General features: G+C 53.8%; 4 protein-coding genes across 4 annotated transcripts; 3 read left to right on the plus strand and 1 right to left on the minus strand.

Moving 5' to 3' along the window:
* Positions 1–819: 819 nt before the first annotated feature.
* J4E93_001125 (uncharacterized protein) lies at positions 820–2,847 on the plus strand (the record flags this gene model as incomplete). Its single annotated transcript, XM_049339077.1, has 1 exon — positions 820–2,847. One exon carries the CDS (start codon positions 820–822, stop codon positions 2,845–2,847), a length of 2,028 nt encoding a protein of 675 aa, XP_049203034.1.
* A 330-nt stretch (positions 2,848–3,177) lies between these two features.
* Positions 3,178–5,315, minus strand: J4E93_001126 (uncharacterized protein; the record flags this gene model as incomplete). The annotated part of the gene is made up of 2 exons (XM_049339078.1): positions 3,178–5,108; positions 5,168–5,315. The coding sequence occupies 2 exons, from the start codon at positions 5,313–5,315 to the stop codon at positions 3,178–3,180; spliced, it is 2,079 nt and encodes a 692-aa protein (XP_049203035.1).
* A 1,176-nt stretch (positions 5,316–6,491) lies between these two features.
* J4E93_001127 (uncharacterized protein) lies at positions 6,492–7,335 on the plus strand (the record flags this gene model as incomplete). The annotated part of the gene is made up of 2 exons (XM_049339079.1): positions 6,492–6,497; positions 6,901–7,335. 2 exons carry the CDS (start codon positions 6,492–6,494, stop codon positions 7,333–7,335), a joined length of 441 nt encoding a protein of 146 aa, XP_049203036.1.
* Positions 7,336–9,530: 2,195 nt separating this feature from the next.
* J4E93_001128 (uncharacterized protein) lies at positions 9,531–14,162 on the plus strand (the record flags this gene model as incomplete). The annotated part of the gene is made up of 11 exons (XM_049339080.1): positions 9,531–9,893; positions 9,954–10,089; positions 10,139–10,311; positions 10,370–10,391; positions 10,452–10,614; positions 10,665–10,744; positions 10,826–10,933; positions 10,984–11,098; positions 11,156–11,794; positions 12,698–12,921; positions 12,970–14,162. 11 exons carry the CDS (start codon positions 9,531–9,533, stop codon positions 14,160–14,162), a joined length of 3,216 nt encoding a protein of 1,071 aa, XP_049203037.1.
* Positions 14,163–14,753: the final 591 nt, after the last annotated feature.

The raw sequence follows: 14,753 nt of genomic DNA on the forward strand, positions 1-14,753 counted from the left end.
TGCACATATCTGGGGGGAGATGCCTGAGAAGATCAACAAGTGTGATGACAACCCTGGAATCCAGGGCTTGTCGTTGCTAGATCAGTCAACTGTTCTTTCCTCATCAGTCCAGCGAGCTGATATGACTGCCTGCAGTATTAGGCGCGACTACCTTGCCTGCTAACTTCCTGCCCAGCTCAACCGTCCGCAGACGCCTCGACTTCGTCGTCCCACCATACAAAGCGCAGCAACCACACGATGTGGACCATCTTCTTTCCCCAACCCACCGAAGCTGCCTTCTTCAAGCATATCTCGGTGACGAAGCCCGAGATCTGGCTCTAGCGCGTCTTCGAGACCCTTATAATTCCGCTTCCTCACCCGTCTCTTCTCTTCTTCTTCACCCAACCACCCAACAGCAACAGTACCATTCGACAGTTGCTTCTTTTGCACCGCTTTTCAACTCAGTTGGTACGTCTACCTTTTGCTTCTCGTCCCCGCCCTTGCTTTGTACCATGCCGGCACTCCAACCCCTTCGACTTGCTCTCCCGTCCGATACTACTCAGAGCATGTGTACTGACACATCACAGGGTCACATCATACCTTTGAACTACAGCCTCAGTCGAACTCCTATCCTGCCTTTTGGTTGAGTGGGTCGCCTCGTCTTGCTCTACATCAACAAGTGCTAATGCACTTAGTCGATCCTTCTTACCGAACTGAGCTGTCATCGTCGAACTGAGCTGCGGTTGAACTCCACTGCCCGTACGTCTTCTCACTCTTCTTCTCTTTCTCCCCTCCGGCACAGCTTGAACCTTCACTAACGCAAAGCAGAGCTCCCCGACCATGCCTCGCTCCACCCTCGTCGTCGCGAGTGCAGTCCTCGCACTCCTATCTCCCCTCGCCCAGGCCAAGATCAAGAGCGAAATACGCACGTACCTCTTCACCAGCGACGACTGCAATGGACCAACTATCGGCGGCAACGAGGACCTCAAGCCCAACAAGTGTCACGACATCGTCAGCGGCGCCAACAGCATGAGGCCTTCCACGAACAAGCACCAGGACTGGCTCAACCAGATCAACCTCGGACAGCAAGAGTGCTGGGTCGCCACATACAAGCATCATGGCTGCGCAGGCTACCCATCAATTGCCGAAGGACTCCCTGGGGCCATCGATCAGTGCTTGTCACCACCCGAACAGTTTCTCTCCATGATGTTTGGATGTCGAGACGCGAAGTCAGAGAACTTTACGACTACCGTCGTGGTGACACCACCCACCATCGTTACCGTAGCTCCGCAGCCGATCTCAACTTCCTACATTACGGTAGTTGAACAACCGGCCTCAACCACCATTACCGTAATTGAACAACCGGCCACAACCACCATTACGGTAATTGAGCAAGCGAAGGATACCATTACCGTCTATCAGCAGCCGAACAATACCATTACCGTCTATCCGCAGCCGATCACAACTTCCACCGTGGTCACCGAGGTTGGGATTGTTGGCTATCTCACGACATGGATGCACGCCGGCAGCTCCTTTACCAACTACGTCTCTACTATCTTGACGACTTCCACCAAGACTTTGTATTCTACGAAGAGGACCGTCCCCACCTCCATGGTGACTATCATGCCGACCTCCATAGAGACTATCACCCCGATAGAGACCGGAACCGTGCTTCCTAGCTCTCGGCCCCATACCGTAACCGCCTATGTCGAAGACAGCCACTACCCCCGCGAGCGTCGCTCCGACCCTCAGCCCGAGGCCCATGCTCTGGAGCCACGCCGCAGGAGCAAGTGGAAGGGCCCTCGGATTGGTGTATGGATGAAGCACCCTTGGTCTCAGGCGGTCATTTGCTACGAATGCTACGCCAAAGCTCATGACAATCTGTGGAAGTTCGAGTGCCGCTCTGGACCGAACAACCCCGTCTCATGCGAGGGCCCGGTACCTGATCCCAACGAAACCGTCACCATCACACACACTCCAGATGTCACGGTAACCCAGGGTGCAGCGATCACCAGCATGTCAGTCGTTACAGTAACGGCTGGGCATGCGATTACAACGGTCGTCGGCGGCAACCCAATTCAGCCAATGCAGACCATTACGCTCGGCCAGAAGGAAGCCGATCTGGAACGCCGCTCATTCCACAGGGCCGTCAGACTCACCCACCCGTGGTATCCTAACACAGAGATGTGCGCAGATGCTGAATGGGAGGAGCGTGGATCGAAGGGGTCAGAAGTCCGAATCCAAAAACCCAAGGAAGACATGAAGAAGTGCACCCCGAAGCAGCAAGTGCAGTTCATCGACGCCAATCCAGAGACGAAGACCATCGAACTCCCTTACTCTACTGTCTCTGTGATCTTTAGCACCTCCACGGTTTATCCTCCGGCTATCGTCACCGTCGCTCCTCCGTCCGTCGTCACGGTCATTGGCTCTCAACCCGTGGTTACTATCACCACCATCTCGGCTCCTCCCATGGTCACCGTTACGACTATCACCGCACCGCCGTTAGTCACCGTCACTCATAAGTTCCCTCCTGCAGCCGTCACCACAACCATAATCGCCGCCCCCGAGCCACCTTGCACCACCGAACCCTACTCCATCACAACCGTCTACGTCGACCCCGAGCCACCCTGCACCACCACCCCCGCACCTGTTTTCATTAAAACCGTCACCGTCGCCCCCGAGCCACCCTGCACCACCACCCCCGCACCTGTTTTCATCAAAACCGTCTTCGTCGACCCCGAGCCACCTTGCGATACGGTCACCGTCGCCCCCGAGCCACCCTGCGACACGGTCACTGTCGTCGGGAGATCTGCGCCTACGCCCTACACCACCTTCTACTCAAAGCGCCAGCAGCTGCGCGATCTCTGAGTCGTCTCTGAGTCGTCGGAAGAAAGGAGGAGGACTGCGCTGGGTTGATGATGTTGTCAAAGCATGATTCTGTTTGTATTGTTTAGTGTCGTTTCGCTAGTTGAAGTATGATTGTTGGGCCCAAGGCCACCAAACTGCTCATTTTATCTTCTCGTGTGACGTTTTCGTACTGCTTTGTGTTTGATTAAGAGTCCAGTGTTTCTGATGGGCCATTACTCAAGATACATCACCCTCGTACCTTATCTTTGTAATCCATTATCGATTCTATCTTTGAAGCTCTAACAATGCGAAGATACACCAAGTCTACGTTTGCCATCTCCCTTCACTCCATCAACCACTCTTAACAGCCCTTTGACTAAGCGCCGTAGCCTCGACATCCTCCTGTAACGTCCTCGTCTGCGTCTCCTCCGATACTTTCCCACTCCCCTTCCTCTTCCTCAACTCCGCCATGGAGATAGGTGGTTTCGCCTTCCTCACCTTCTCGTCAGACGAACTCATCCTGCGCATCTCTGATTCCAGCTTCATCGCCAACCTTTGCAACAACCACTGCGGCTCAGACTGATTCCCCATAAGCGGACTCCTTATCCCCAGCCAACTCCAAGCATGCTTCTTGCCGTCATCCGCAGACCCGATATCAGGAGCTTCACCATCGTCATGTTTATGCGGCGTATTCGCTTTAGGCTGGCGGTGGTGCGAAGGATCGTTTTCGTCCTGGCCGATTAACCGCAGGTAGTACTGCCACTCGTGGTACTCGTATTGTTTTGCCGCTGAGCTTTCGACGTCTTTCATCAGCTTGCGGACTTCTTTTGCGAGGACGAAGTGGTAGAAGCGGATGTCGCGTTCGAGGTAGTCGCCGTGCGAGTCGGCTTCTGTTGCTTTGCCTAGTTCTTCTTCTTCGATGTAGGCTGCTAGTCTGTCTTCTGTGCGGTTTTCAGTGGAGCCGGCAGAGCTTGCTTTCTCCTTCTCTTCTTCGCCAATCTTGCCGGATTTGATGCGCGTCCAGCCCACTTTGAGAGCGGCGCTGAGGCCTTCTTCGTCTGGGAGGACGGTGAGCGAGCCGAGCCAGATGGTGAAGTCTTTGAAGGCTTTGATGACTGTGTCGCCCATGTTCGAGATGAGGATGGTTAGTGTGGGGACGGCGAGGAGGCTCCAGAAGACCATGAAGGCTTTTCCTGCGTTGCTTTCGACGACGTAGTCTCCGTACCCGATTGTCAGGAGCGAGACGTAGGCGTAGTAGAGGGCGACGAAGTAGCTGAATCCTTGCGGCTTTTCGGAGTACATGAATACTAGGGCGCCTAGGAACCAGAGGAGCATTGCTGCTGTGGTTGATAGGGCTAAGGCGGTGTATCGCCTCTTGCGCTCGGATAGTGTTTGCACCCGGCGCATGATGTGGAATTCCTGCTCTCGTCTTTGGGCTTCTGTTAAGCCTTTGGAGGAGAACTCGACCTTCTCCCATAGTGAAATGCGGATTGTTTGTGTGTCGCCATCGATAGACTTGAGGACCTTTTGTCTCTTGACCTCCATGAAGCGAGCAGCCATCTTTTGCTTTCCGTGTTCTAGGATGAGGGATCGGATGGAACCAATGACCAGACCAACGGTGACTAGGCCACCAATTGCATACGGAATCAGCAGTGAGCGACCGGTATGCGTTTTAGGCACAAACTCTCCGCCGAAACCTATTGTGAGCAGGGTAAAGTTGGCCCAGAACACTGCATCCAGGAACATCCAGCCTTCGACGTATGAGAATATCAGAGCGCCGATAAGCAGGTAAACCATGAAGGCGATTGTCTGCAGCATCAGCGTCCTCTGACTGGCCGTCAGCCGGAAGTCTCTAGCGTAATGGCCCTTCCACGCCCCGAAAGCAGTAAAGGCCATAAGAGAGGCGATAATGAAGTAGATACCTGCAGCGATGATAGCGTAGTAATAAGCTTGGCTTAGAGCATGTTCTTCCATAGGCTGAATCCGGAACACAGATGACGAAGCGACCCCCACGAGCGCCATCAAAAGGAAACCAGCCAGATAGAAGCCGATAATGGTAATAGGTTGCGCAATCTCAAACGTTAGTCGTCTTGACATGTTGAGCAGCAAACTGATGTTGGCGCTCAAGGCGAAGACGAGCGAGACCGAGTTGACCGCGATAAGCCATTTCGGATCCGTAATCTTCGAGCCGTGTCCCTCGTCGCTTCCAGGCGGGATGTATACTCTCCATTTTTCAACGAGAGCGCAGATGGAGAAGCCGTTGGCGATGGGGCCGAATGTTCCTGCTATGAGGGGACTCGCTGTGGAGGCAAACCACCATTGACTGGGTTTGTCAGCGTACGCAAAGTGATGTCGATGTACTGAGCGACATAACTTGGATCGAGATATTCCCGCTCTTCCTGCTCGGCTTGCTCGTCCTCGTCGTGGACTGTGTCATTAACATCTTGCGCTGCTGCGCCTGCTGGCTCGTCGAGGCCGGGGTCGTTCATCGTCAGTCAATTGGTAGTGTGGTGAAGACTGCAGTAGACAACAACGAGTCCGGGTGCATGTTGTTCAAAGAAGAAAATGGAATCTGGAGATCTGGAGATCTCCTGCAGGTATGTGCACGAGGGGCGTGCATGTGAGATAACCAAGATGCGCGGGCTGTCGCGTGGACAACGCCAGGGAAGTCAGGGAGTGATGACGTATGTCCCGCTAACTTTAACAAGCCACCAATTTCTGATGGCTTCAGGCACAACGTTTCCAAATCCTTAGAGGTAGAAGTCTCAACACGATTAGAGGCCTAGTGCAATGGTATGGTTTGTAGTTGAAGGAGTCAGTCGGCCCGAGTTTTGTAGGGTAACGGCTTTGTAGCAGCTCGCCTAGACTACATGCGAGACAGCCTCGCGTATGGCGGCTGACTCGGCTACATGTTTAGCTCTCTAGGCATTCTTATGTTTGTGAGACCTAACGTCTCTTTGTGGAACTATGCTGCAGGTGTTATGCAGCAATCCACAAGCGTTAGACATTGTGCTCGCCTTCAAGCTTGACATTGCTCGCCAGCCCATTGCACGCTACACACGTAGAAGCTTACCGTGTCGACGGAATACATCTCAATCTCAGAAGCACGAGGCATACTGGAAGAGTATACCGAAGGAACAGTCGAGTTGAACTTGAGCAAGTCACAACACAGCGGACTATGTACCGACACGTCTATGCGAGCACGAATGTGACTCGGCCTACTATGTCAGAAGCTTCAGAGGCGTCGCTTTTCGTGATAGAAGTCACTCTCGCAGGCTTCCTACAGACAGTCTGTGTAGCTTGAGCCCACCTTACCTCCTTCGATTCTGTGACTACGAGCACCATCAAACAACCGAATGGCGGTCTAGCCGTTTGCTGCATCCCCCCGCCTTTGACCAATAAGTCCTGTACGCAAAGCTGACGCTGATGGAACGGCCGACTTCCTCGAGAAGCATTGTGTCAGTAGGACATGGCCTGTCTTCGTTCGCGGAACTCGTTAAACAGCGATTCCGTCTGAGCCGTATCAGGAATTGGGGATATTGATCTGTATGCGAGGACTGCCTTCGGAGAGATGAACTGGCTCAATGGGTAAGAGAGATTTCGGATGCATCAGCGGTTAGTGGCGTCGCATGCGCTGCTCCTAAGAGGTGGCAAAGTACAAGGTAATGGGCGTGAGTGCGGAGGTGCAAACAAATCGTCCGAGCATTTCCAGGCAGATCTGCCTGTTGCTTCGTGCTCCCAACACAATCACCGCACCACTCTCAACGCCACCTTTGTAATAAGGACCCCAGCTACCGACACACACGTACCGGTAGGTCTCTCAATGCTCTTCGACTGTCTCGCAGTCGCCTCGAGGTATTCGATCAGACTACGGTCGCGCCGTCGCGAGTATACACAAGCATGACGGCGGGGTAGCAGTCTACCTATGACTACGATGCTACATGCTTTAGAGAGAAGCTCAACAAAGACCTAATAGCATACTAACTTATAATAACAGATATATCTGCATCGCACGTCTCCGCCGCGGTAAGGTTCAACCCCCGCGACTGTTAACTAACGCTAACGTAATATCAGATGGACAACTCGAGGTCTTCCGCGCACCCCAGCGCAATGTTCTTCGGTGGCAACCGTCTCGTCGACGACAAGACCAAGCGCTTCGACCTGGGCGGCTTCGAGCCAACCAAGGTCACGCTCGCAAAGAGGGAGGAACGACAAAAGGTGGAACAAGAGAAGGCGGAGCGAAAGAGGGCAGCGGCGCAAGAGGCGAAGAAGGTGGTGGTGAATAAGGCGGCCCCTACCGTCCCCAAGGTCAACGAGCGATACCCGCCGTTTCGACTTGCAGAGGTGGGGAGGAAGAAGCCGGTTCCTGATGGCCCCAGGGGCGACGAGCAGTACATGCCGCTCCGTCCTGGAGAGTCGCTGTGGGATCCGAACATGGATCCACGCCGTTACAGCAACCTCTTGGGAGGCTGGGGTAAACCGCCTGCAAATTGGAGGCGCAACAAGTAAGCCCAATCCACGTCGACTTGGAAGAAGTCGATGCTTTTCCACTGGTGGAGAGACCAAGATCCTCTTGGAATACGCATGACGAACAAAGCTGACAAACTTGTAGTTGAACCAAGCATGCGACTCCGGAACGTTTTGTATCCTTCGGCGTCTCAAAGGACTTGGACTTCGCGGCTCACATTGCAGTGACCAGCTTCCAACATGACGGATGCGAGAGAGGGCCTCTTGTATAGGAAGGGAGCGCGCACCATCATGGCTGTGTTCCCGTGATCGTTTCTGTCTCCTCAAACGTATAGCTTCGATGTCGGGCTAGGGGCCTACGCGTGAAGGCCGCCTTTGGTGGGTGCTCCTCAACGAGAAGTTTCAGTCGCTCGTGAGGCGGCGTGTGCCCTAATAGTGAAGAGGTTTTTGTATCCCGCGGTACAATAATCTGATACTTCGTCGCTCTGGTCGCTGGAGCCTATGCAGCTACGTGGTGTCGTCGACACGTTAGAGTACTCCTGAGAGTCGTGTGCAATCTCCGCGCTACATCTTCATGCCACAGCCCTGTCTATCGGCTGTATTCCCATGATCCTACTAAAGCCTCTATGTGTCCATGACCGACGAGAAGGCACCCCCGATCCATGTGGGTATGCGCGTCTAAGCCAGCGCTGTGGCTGCTGTCGAAGCAGCTGTCGGCGGTATCGAGATCGCGTGAAGATGAGCAGAGTATTGAGGGCATTGTGTGTTCTATCGTAGGACACATAGATCGACGTGTATTGCTGTCGTAGACGCGGTCGTGAGAGCGATCGAGGGGCTCAGGAAGCTGCGGCGAAGTCTGTCAGTAGCGCCTTCCCCTGCGCACCGCGGAACGTATAGCCGGCAACGACCATTCTGTCGTCGCGATCTCGAAAGGCTTGGTCAAGTAGACGAGTATAATGGCTGTGAGCGAAGTCAGAGTCGGCATGCACGGCGCGTCATCGCGTGTGGTTCCAATCCAGTCGGCCCGTCATGCATGATTCAGGCACGGTACGCCAGCTCGGTTCAGGCATAGTGCCCTCCTTGGGCCACCCGTCTTGACGACGACTGCCGCAGACGTCTTCTACATCTTCTTACACACATACAGGTCCGCATTGTCACGACTCCCTGCTGTGCGACATGTCACAGGCATGATACAGTACAAAGTCAGGCTACGTGCCGACAGGTCTGTCCGGGCTCTGTATGTTGCGTTTACCGCGCACAGTATTAGAAATGTGAGTTGATCCCACACGACGAAATATGAGACGACACGAAGTCTTGAAGACACTGGCCTTCTTATGCGTGTAATTCATGCGGTAATAGGTACGGAGTGTGCACATGTAAGAAGATCTCCCCTTGCATCCTTTCCATTCTCATCGACATTTCCCAATTCATCGTCAAGTCACTTCTCAATCATGATCTTCGCAAAGCGCCCTGACTGTCACGAGTTCTAGAGAGAGAAAAGTGTACCTTCGTTCAAATTAAGCGGAGAGGAACCCAATAGCTATTCGCTGCTCTCAGCAACAATTCTTCCGTGCCCCTACTGTTGTGTGAGAAAGCGGCAACAAGCGCGTCAGACGTGTACTATCATGAATCGATTTGCATGTCCACCAACACATCTTTTCCAGTATGATAGGATTTCTCATGCGAGGCTCGCAATCTCCATAACTCTCACTATTGTTCTCACTTGGGGCCATCACTTCGAGCGTCACTTCACCGCTATACCTGGTTACCAGATATAAGAGCTCGGGTCTCATATGGCCAGCTGCTTCTCAAATTTGAGTCGAGTCTCTCATGCGTAATACGAGATGGCAGTCTATTCGTTACAGCTGCCAGAAGCTACTGCGTCATCGTACAGTACGTCGACATCATCTTGATACTGCAGGGCAAATACGGGCAATCTCTTCACTATCTCCTTCACCTATCCTCACTCACCTCAGCCGTGGAAGCTTCTGGCCTCTCGCTTATCCCGAGGTCGTCGTGGTCACCCAGGCACCAGTATCTCCTCAGGAAAGCGCGCTAAGGGACGCTACTGCGCACAGCTCCTACCCTTTCTGTCCATATAAACAACGCAAGCTTTTCTCCCCACCACTTCCAACTCCCTTACCCCACATCCCCAACTCTCACCCACACTGCAATTAGCAATCTCGTTCAAGCAATAGCTACACTTTCTCCACTTACTACCTTCTCCCCTCATCGTCATGTCTGACGCAGGAGCTCCCGAGGCGACTGCGACCGACGCCGGCGCTGCCCGCAAGGAGCAGCAGGCTCAAGATCTTGCACGCGCCCAGGAAGCTGGATGGAACAACCCAGTTCCTTTCCAGTATGACACCGTCGTCGGCGGCACTCCAGCTGAAGACGAGACGCGCGATACCGCCGTCTGGCTTTCTGACGCAGCCATATACCAGTGGGACGACGAGTTCGGCGATGTTGGAGAGCCCAATCCTGAGCTCGAGAAGATGCTCTTCGCCGATGAGTTTCTCCAGCGCGCCGGTGGAGCCATCAAGGCGCTCTCGTTCGATGTGTCTCTCGAGAGTGCTGAGAAGATCAGCCCAGTCCGCAACGTAAGTCGTCCAAATATGAGCCTGAATCTCTTCGCGTACGTTTTTGCTGACTTTGACCAGTTCGAAGATGCAGGTCTTCACCCCGTCATGCTCGAAAATGTCAAGTTGTGCCAGTACAATTACCCGACTCCGATCCAGTCCTACTGCATCCCTGCCATCTTGACTGGACACGACGTTGTTGCCGTTGCACAGACTGGTAAGTCGCCTCGTCCTCACTCACTCTGCTTCTTACTAACACTACCTAGGTTCCGGAAAGACTGCTGCGTTCCTACTCCCGATTCTGTCCAAGCTCATGGGCAAGGCCCGTCAACTCGCTGCTCCGCGCCCCAACCCGGTCCGCTACAACCCTCTCACCGACAAAGTCCGTGCGGAGCCGCTCGTCCTGGTTGTCTGCCCTACGCGTGAACTTGCTTGTCAGGTAAGCTTCCATCATTCAAACTACATGCTGAACGTATACTGACCTGGTTTCGTGATAGATCTTTGACGAGGCGCGTCGTCGTAGGTACCCCAGTACGAAGTTCCTATGAGACACATACTGACTTCATACCCTCCGCTTAGTGTGCTACCGTACTATGCTGCGTCCTTGCGTCATCTACGGTGGCGCACCCAGCAGGGGTCAGCGGGAACAGCTCGAGATGGGCTGTGATATTCTCATCGCGACTCCGGGTCGCCTCATGGACTTTATGTCCAACATCAACCTGCTGTCCTTCAACCGCCTGAAGTAAGTCAAGCAATCTTGTGAGGTACTTCATAACTGACTGATACGAACAGGTTCACCGTAATTGATGAGGCTGACGAGCTCCTTTCCACTGGCTGGGAAGAGGCTATGGAGAAGTTGTTCGCTGGTTCAGGTATGTCGACACACTCCACTGCGTTTACCACGAGACATAATGGCAGAATCATCTTCTCAATCATTTACTAACAGCATCCAGACCAGAACGACGACGCCGATCACACCTATCTTATGTTCTCCGCTACCTTTCCGAAGTCGGCTAGGCGACTTGCAAAGGAGTACATGGATGACGATTGTGTTCGTATTAGTAGGTTCTCGCCCCCTCATCTTAGCTATCAGCTCACTGACAATGCACAGAGGTTGGTAGGGTTGGCAGCACCCATCAGAACATAACGCAGCAGGTGATCTTCGCCGAGGAGAGCGCCAAGAGCCAGGCACTGTTTGACTTGATCTTCAGCGAAGGTCCTCAACGGTACAGTTCCTTCCGACATCTGCAACGAGCGCAATAATACTGACTTTGTCACTATAGCACCCTTGTCTTCACCAACTCCAAGGTGAAGTGCGATATGGTCGATGACTTCCTCTATAACAAGGGCATGCCTGTCACCTCGATTCACTCAGACCGCACTCAGCGCGAGCGTGAAGATGCTCTTCGCTCATTCCGTACCGGCCGCTGCCCAATCCTCGTCGCCACCGGTGTCACTGCGCGTGGTCTTGATGTCGCCAACGTCAAGCATGTCGTCAACTACGACCTTCCTTCCACCATGCATGACGGCATTACCGAGTACATTCATCGCATTGGTCGTACTGCGCGTATCGGCAACGAGGGCAAGGCTACGTCCTTCTACAACGACCGAAACGAAGACATTGGCCCAGACCTCTGCAAGATTCTGTGCGAGAGCAAGCAGGAAATTCCAGAGTTTCTCCAAGAGCACATGCCCGAGGATCCCAACACTATCGAGTGGCACGACGGCACTGACGATGAGTCTGATGATGGCCTTGGTGGTGGTTTCGGTGGTGGCGATGCAGGCGGTTTCGATGCTGATGCTACTGGCTTCGGTGGAGAGGCTGCCGCTGACACTGGCTTCGGTGGCGATGACGGCGGTTTCGGTGGAGGTGGAGGTGGCTTCTCTGCTGATGCCGACGCCGACGACAAGGCCGCTGCCTGGTAAGCTGCTTCGGTTCTCCAAAGCCCTTCACCTTCTTCCAAAAGTGCTTAGCTAGCCTGCTCCATGCGGCTTGCTTTCATCGCCTGCGTCTCCACGGCTCCAGGCTGAGTACTCGGGTCAACGAGTCACGCTTCACGATATGACGCGAAAACGACTTCTCCTTCGCGGTGGTCTAGGGCCTTGCATATGAGTTGCAGGGTGCAGTACCGCTGATATGTGGCATGATGATCATGGTCAGCTAGTCTACATATACCAAATGTCAGAGTAAATCTGGAAACCATGTTCTTATCGATGCTTTTGTGATGTGACGTTCGGTACTTTTGACATTGCCAGGTGTAGCAACAAGCGCGTTCACTCAACGGGTCCTTTTCGCATAGGCGTATGCCCTGGAGTTGTCGAAATTAAAATCAGAATCAGAAGGTATATACATTGGGCACGAACTGACACAAGACGGTGCTAATAGGAAGTGCCCAGGTGTGGTGGATGATCCCTGCGATGCTTCGCGCAATCAAGCTTTGGCCTAGCCGGGGCCGGCTTGAAACACCATCGACAATTTCGGCAGAGCACGATCTCCCTGTATCGCATCGCAGCGCGAACAACATCTGACGTCACACCCGACCATGGCTTCCGTGCCTTCCAGCTGGGCACACAGTCCGCGTCCCCCTTAGTCCTTTTGCACGCGCAACGCACATTGCTCACTCAGCATTCAATGCGTGACGCAGCCGCATGCAACGAGTCCTCCGCGTCATGAACGCTGTCGCCCTGTCTACCTCCATGTCATAATCACGATGAGCAGCTATTTCCATTCGATTGCCTATTTTTTCCGCCTACCCTTCCACATACAATGGCGGTAGGAAATTCCGTATTGAATAATGCGCGAGGCCGACACTGACTGCATCCAGCACTGCGCTTGTCCAAATACCGCGATTCGTTCCTCTCTCCATCCTACACGTCACGTCGCCTAAGGGGCCGCATCCTTTTCTCATATCGCTGCCGAGTCGGAAGGGCAACCTCATCTATATTTACGTCTTTGTTCCGCCGAAACCGGTCGATCTCGAGAGCAATGGCGACCAGGAGAGGAAAGAGACTGGGGAATGGCGTGTGCCTGTGGTGCTGGATTTTCATGGTAGGAAGCCGGAACGTTTCTGAGGATTCTCATGACTAACAAATCCAGGCGGAGGCTTCATAATGGGATCGCCCTTGGAGCAAGCCCCGTATGCGTCGATGATGTCGCGTGAGCTCGGAGCCGTAGTCATCAGCGTGTCCTATCGCATCGGACCCTTCCACCAATTCCCCGCCGCTATTCACGACGCGGAAGACGTGCTGTCCGCGATCCTAGATACAAGTGGGGTTTCGAAAGCCGGCAAGGTCCTTAGAGAGGAAATTCAGCGGTACTACTCCATAGTACGGGATGGCGCGCTGGAAAAGAAGAAGAAGGAACCTCTTGCACCGCACCTTGAGCACGTCAAGACCATCACTCTCGACCCCACACGTCTCGCGATTTCAGGCTTCTCGGCAGGAGGAAACATTGCCTTGAACATGGCTATATCAGTACCGCCCTGCCCTGAACTCGGCATGTCGACTACATTCGGTCCTCGCTCGCGCACGAACGACCCTGCGCATTCAGACACCATGTCGCCTATCATGCCCGAGAACCGCAGAGCCACGATCCTAGACGATCCCTTCGAGTCGTGGCCCTCTCTCCTACCTCCCCCTCAAGCACAGCCCCGCATGCTGCCACTCCTCCTATTCTACCCATCGCTCGACGCACGACTACTTCCCCACGAGCGCCCCATGAAGCCCTTACCCAACGCGCTACGTCCAGACGACCACCACAAACAGAAGCCGAAAGCACCCGGCCTATTCTCAATCATGGGTCCGACCTACCTCCCGCGCAAACTACGACCGCACCCACGAGCCAGCCCCGGCCTGAACGACCCAATACACATCCAGAAGAACGCCGCCATCCTCCTCGTCCTACCCGAGAAAGACAACCTAGCCGTGCAAAGCGACGTCTGGGTCGACAAAATGAACAACAACGACTGGAACGGCCCCGTACGTTTCGGCGACGGCCGCTCAGGCGACTGGGACGGCCGCCAAGGTGGGCAAGCAGGATCAGACAATGTGCCCAGTAGCCAGAACGGAGGCATGGAGGTCTGGCACGCGCCTGGGTGCAGACATGGTTGGACGCAGTTTCCGGATACTTTTGTACCTCAGCATGAGCGTAGTGAGCGCGAATTGGTGTTTGCGCGGACGCTGGATTTTGTGAGGGATAATTGGAGGAAGGAGTTGCAGGTTGAGAAGCGGCAGTTGGGGAATCAGATTCAGGAGTTGAGGAGGTTGAGTATACCTGGTGGGGATGAATGAGATGCAGTTTAAGTGGCAGCTGTAGGCCTGGTAATAGAATTTACTACATCGAAAGCGATATTTTTGCATAGGGGCGAGTCTGTGGGCGAGACGAGAATCACCACGGCTGTTCTCGATCGTGAGCAAGTGTTCTGACATGAACGTGTAGCAACATATCTGTATTGTGTGATGTACGCGGCACGTATCTGGTACTACATCCGACAAGGAAATAGGATTAGACGGAATACCTGTCTTGTGTCCCATGTTAACTTTCCAGCAATCGTCTTACCCCATAGCCTTCAACGCACTCCACAGAGTTTACCCTGGTGTACTACATGTTGTTGGTCTCCTGTGTTCGGTCTTACTCGCACTCGATCAGCGGGTCGTGAAACAAGCAGGTGACTAGGAGAAATGCCGAGCCGCTTGGCTGAAGTAAGGAGTGTCTTGGGAGGAAGGTTGTGTGTTGCTTAGGCGGCTTGGCCTCAACTGCGGGATGGACGGGACGTTGTTGTGCGACGATGAGTGATGAGTGAGATGGGATTGGTGTGGTAGTGTCTGGTAATGTGGAATGGCAGATGCGTACACGCAGGCTTGCAAGGTAATCTTGTACTG

The sequence above is a fragment of the Alternaria ventricosa genome, assembly GCF_023758065.1.
Source record: "Alternaria ventricosa strain BMP 2768 chromosome Unknown scaffold_2, whole genome shotgun sequence".
Taxonomy (NCBI): Eukaryota; Fungi; Ascomycota; class Dothideomycetes; order Pleosporales; family Pleosporaceae; genus Alternaria; species Alternaria ventricosa.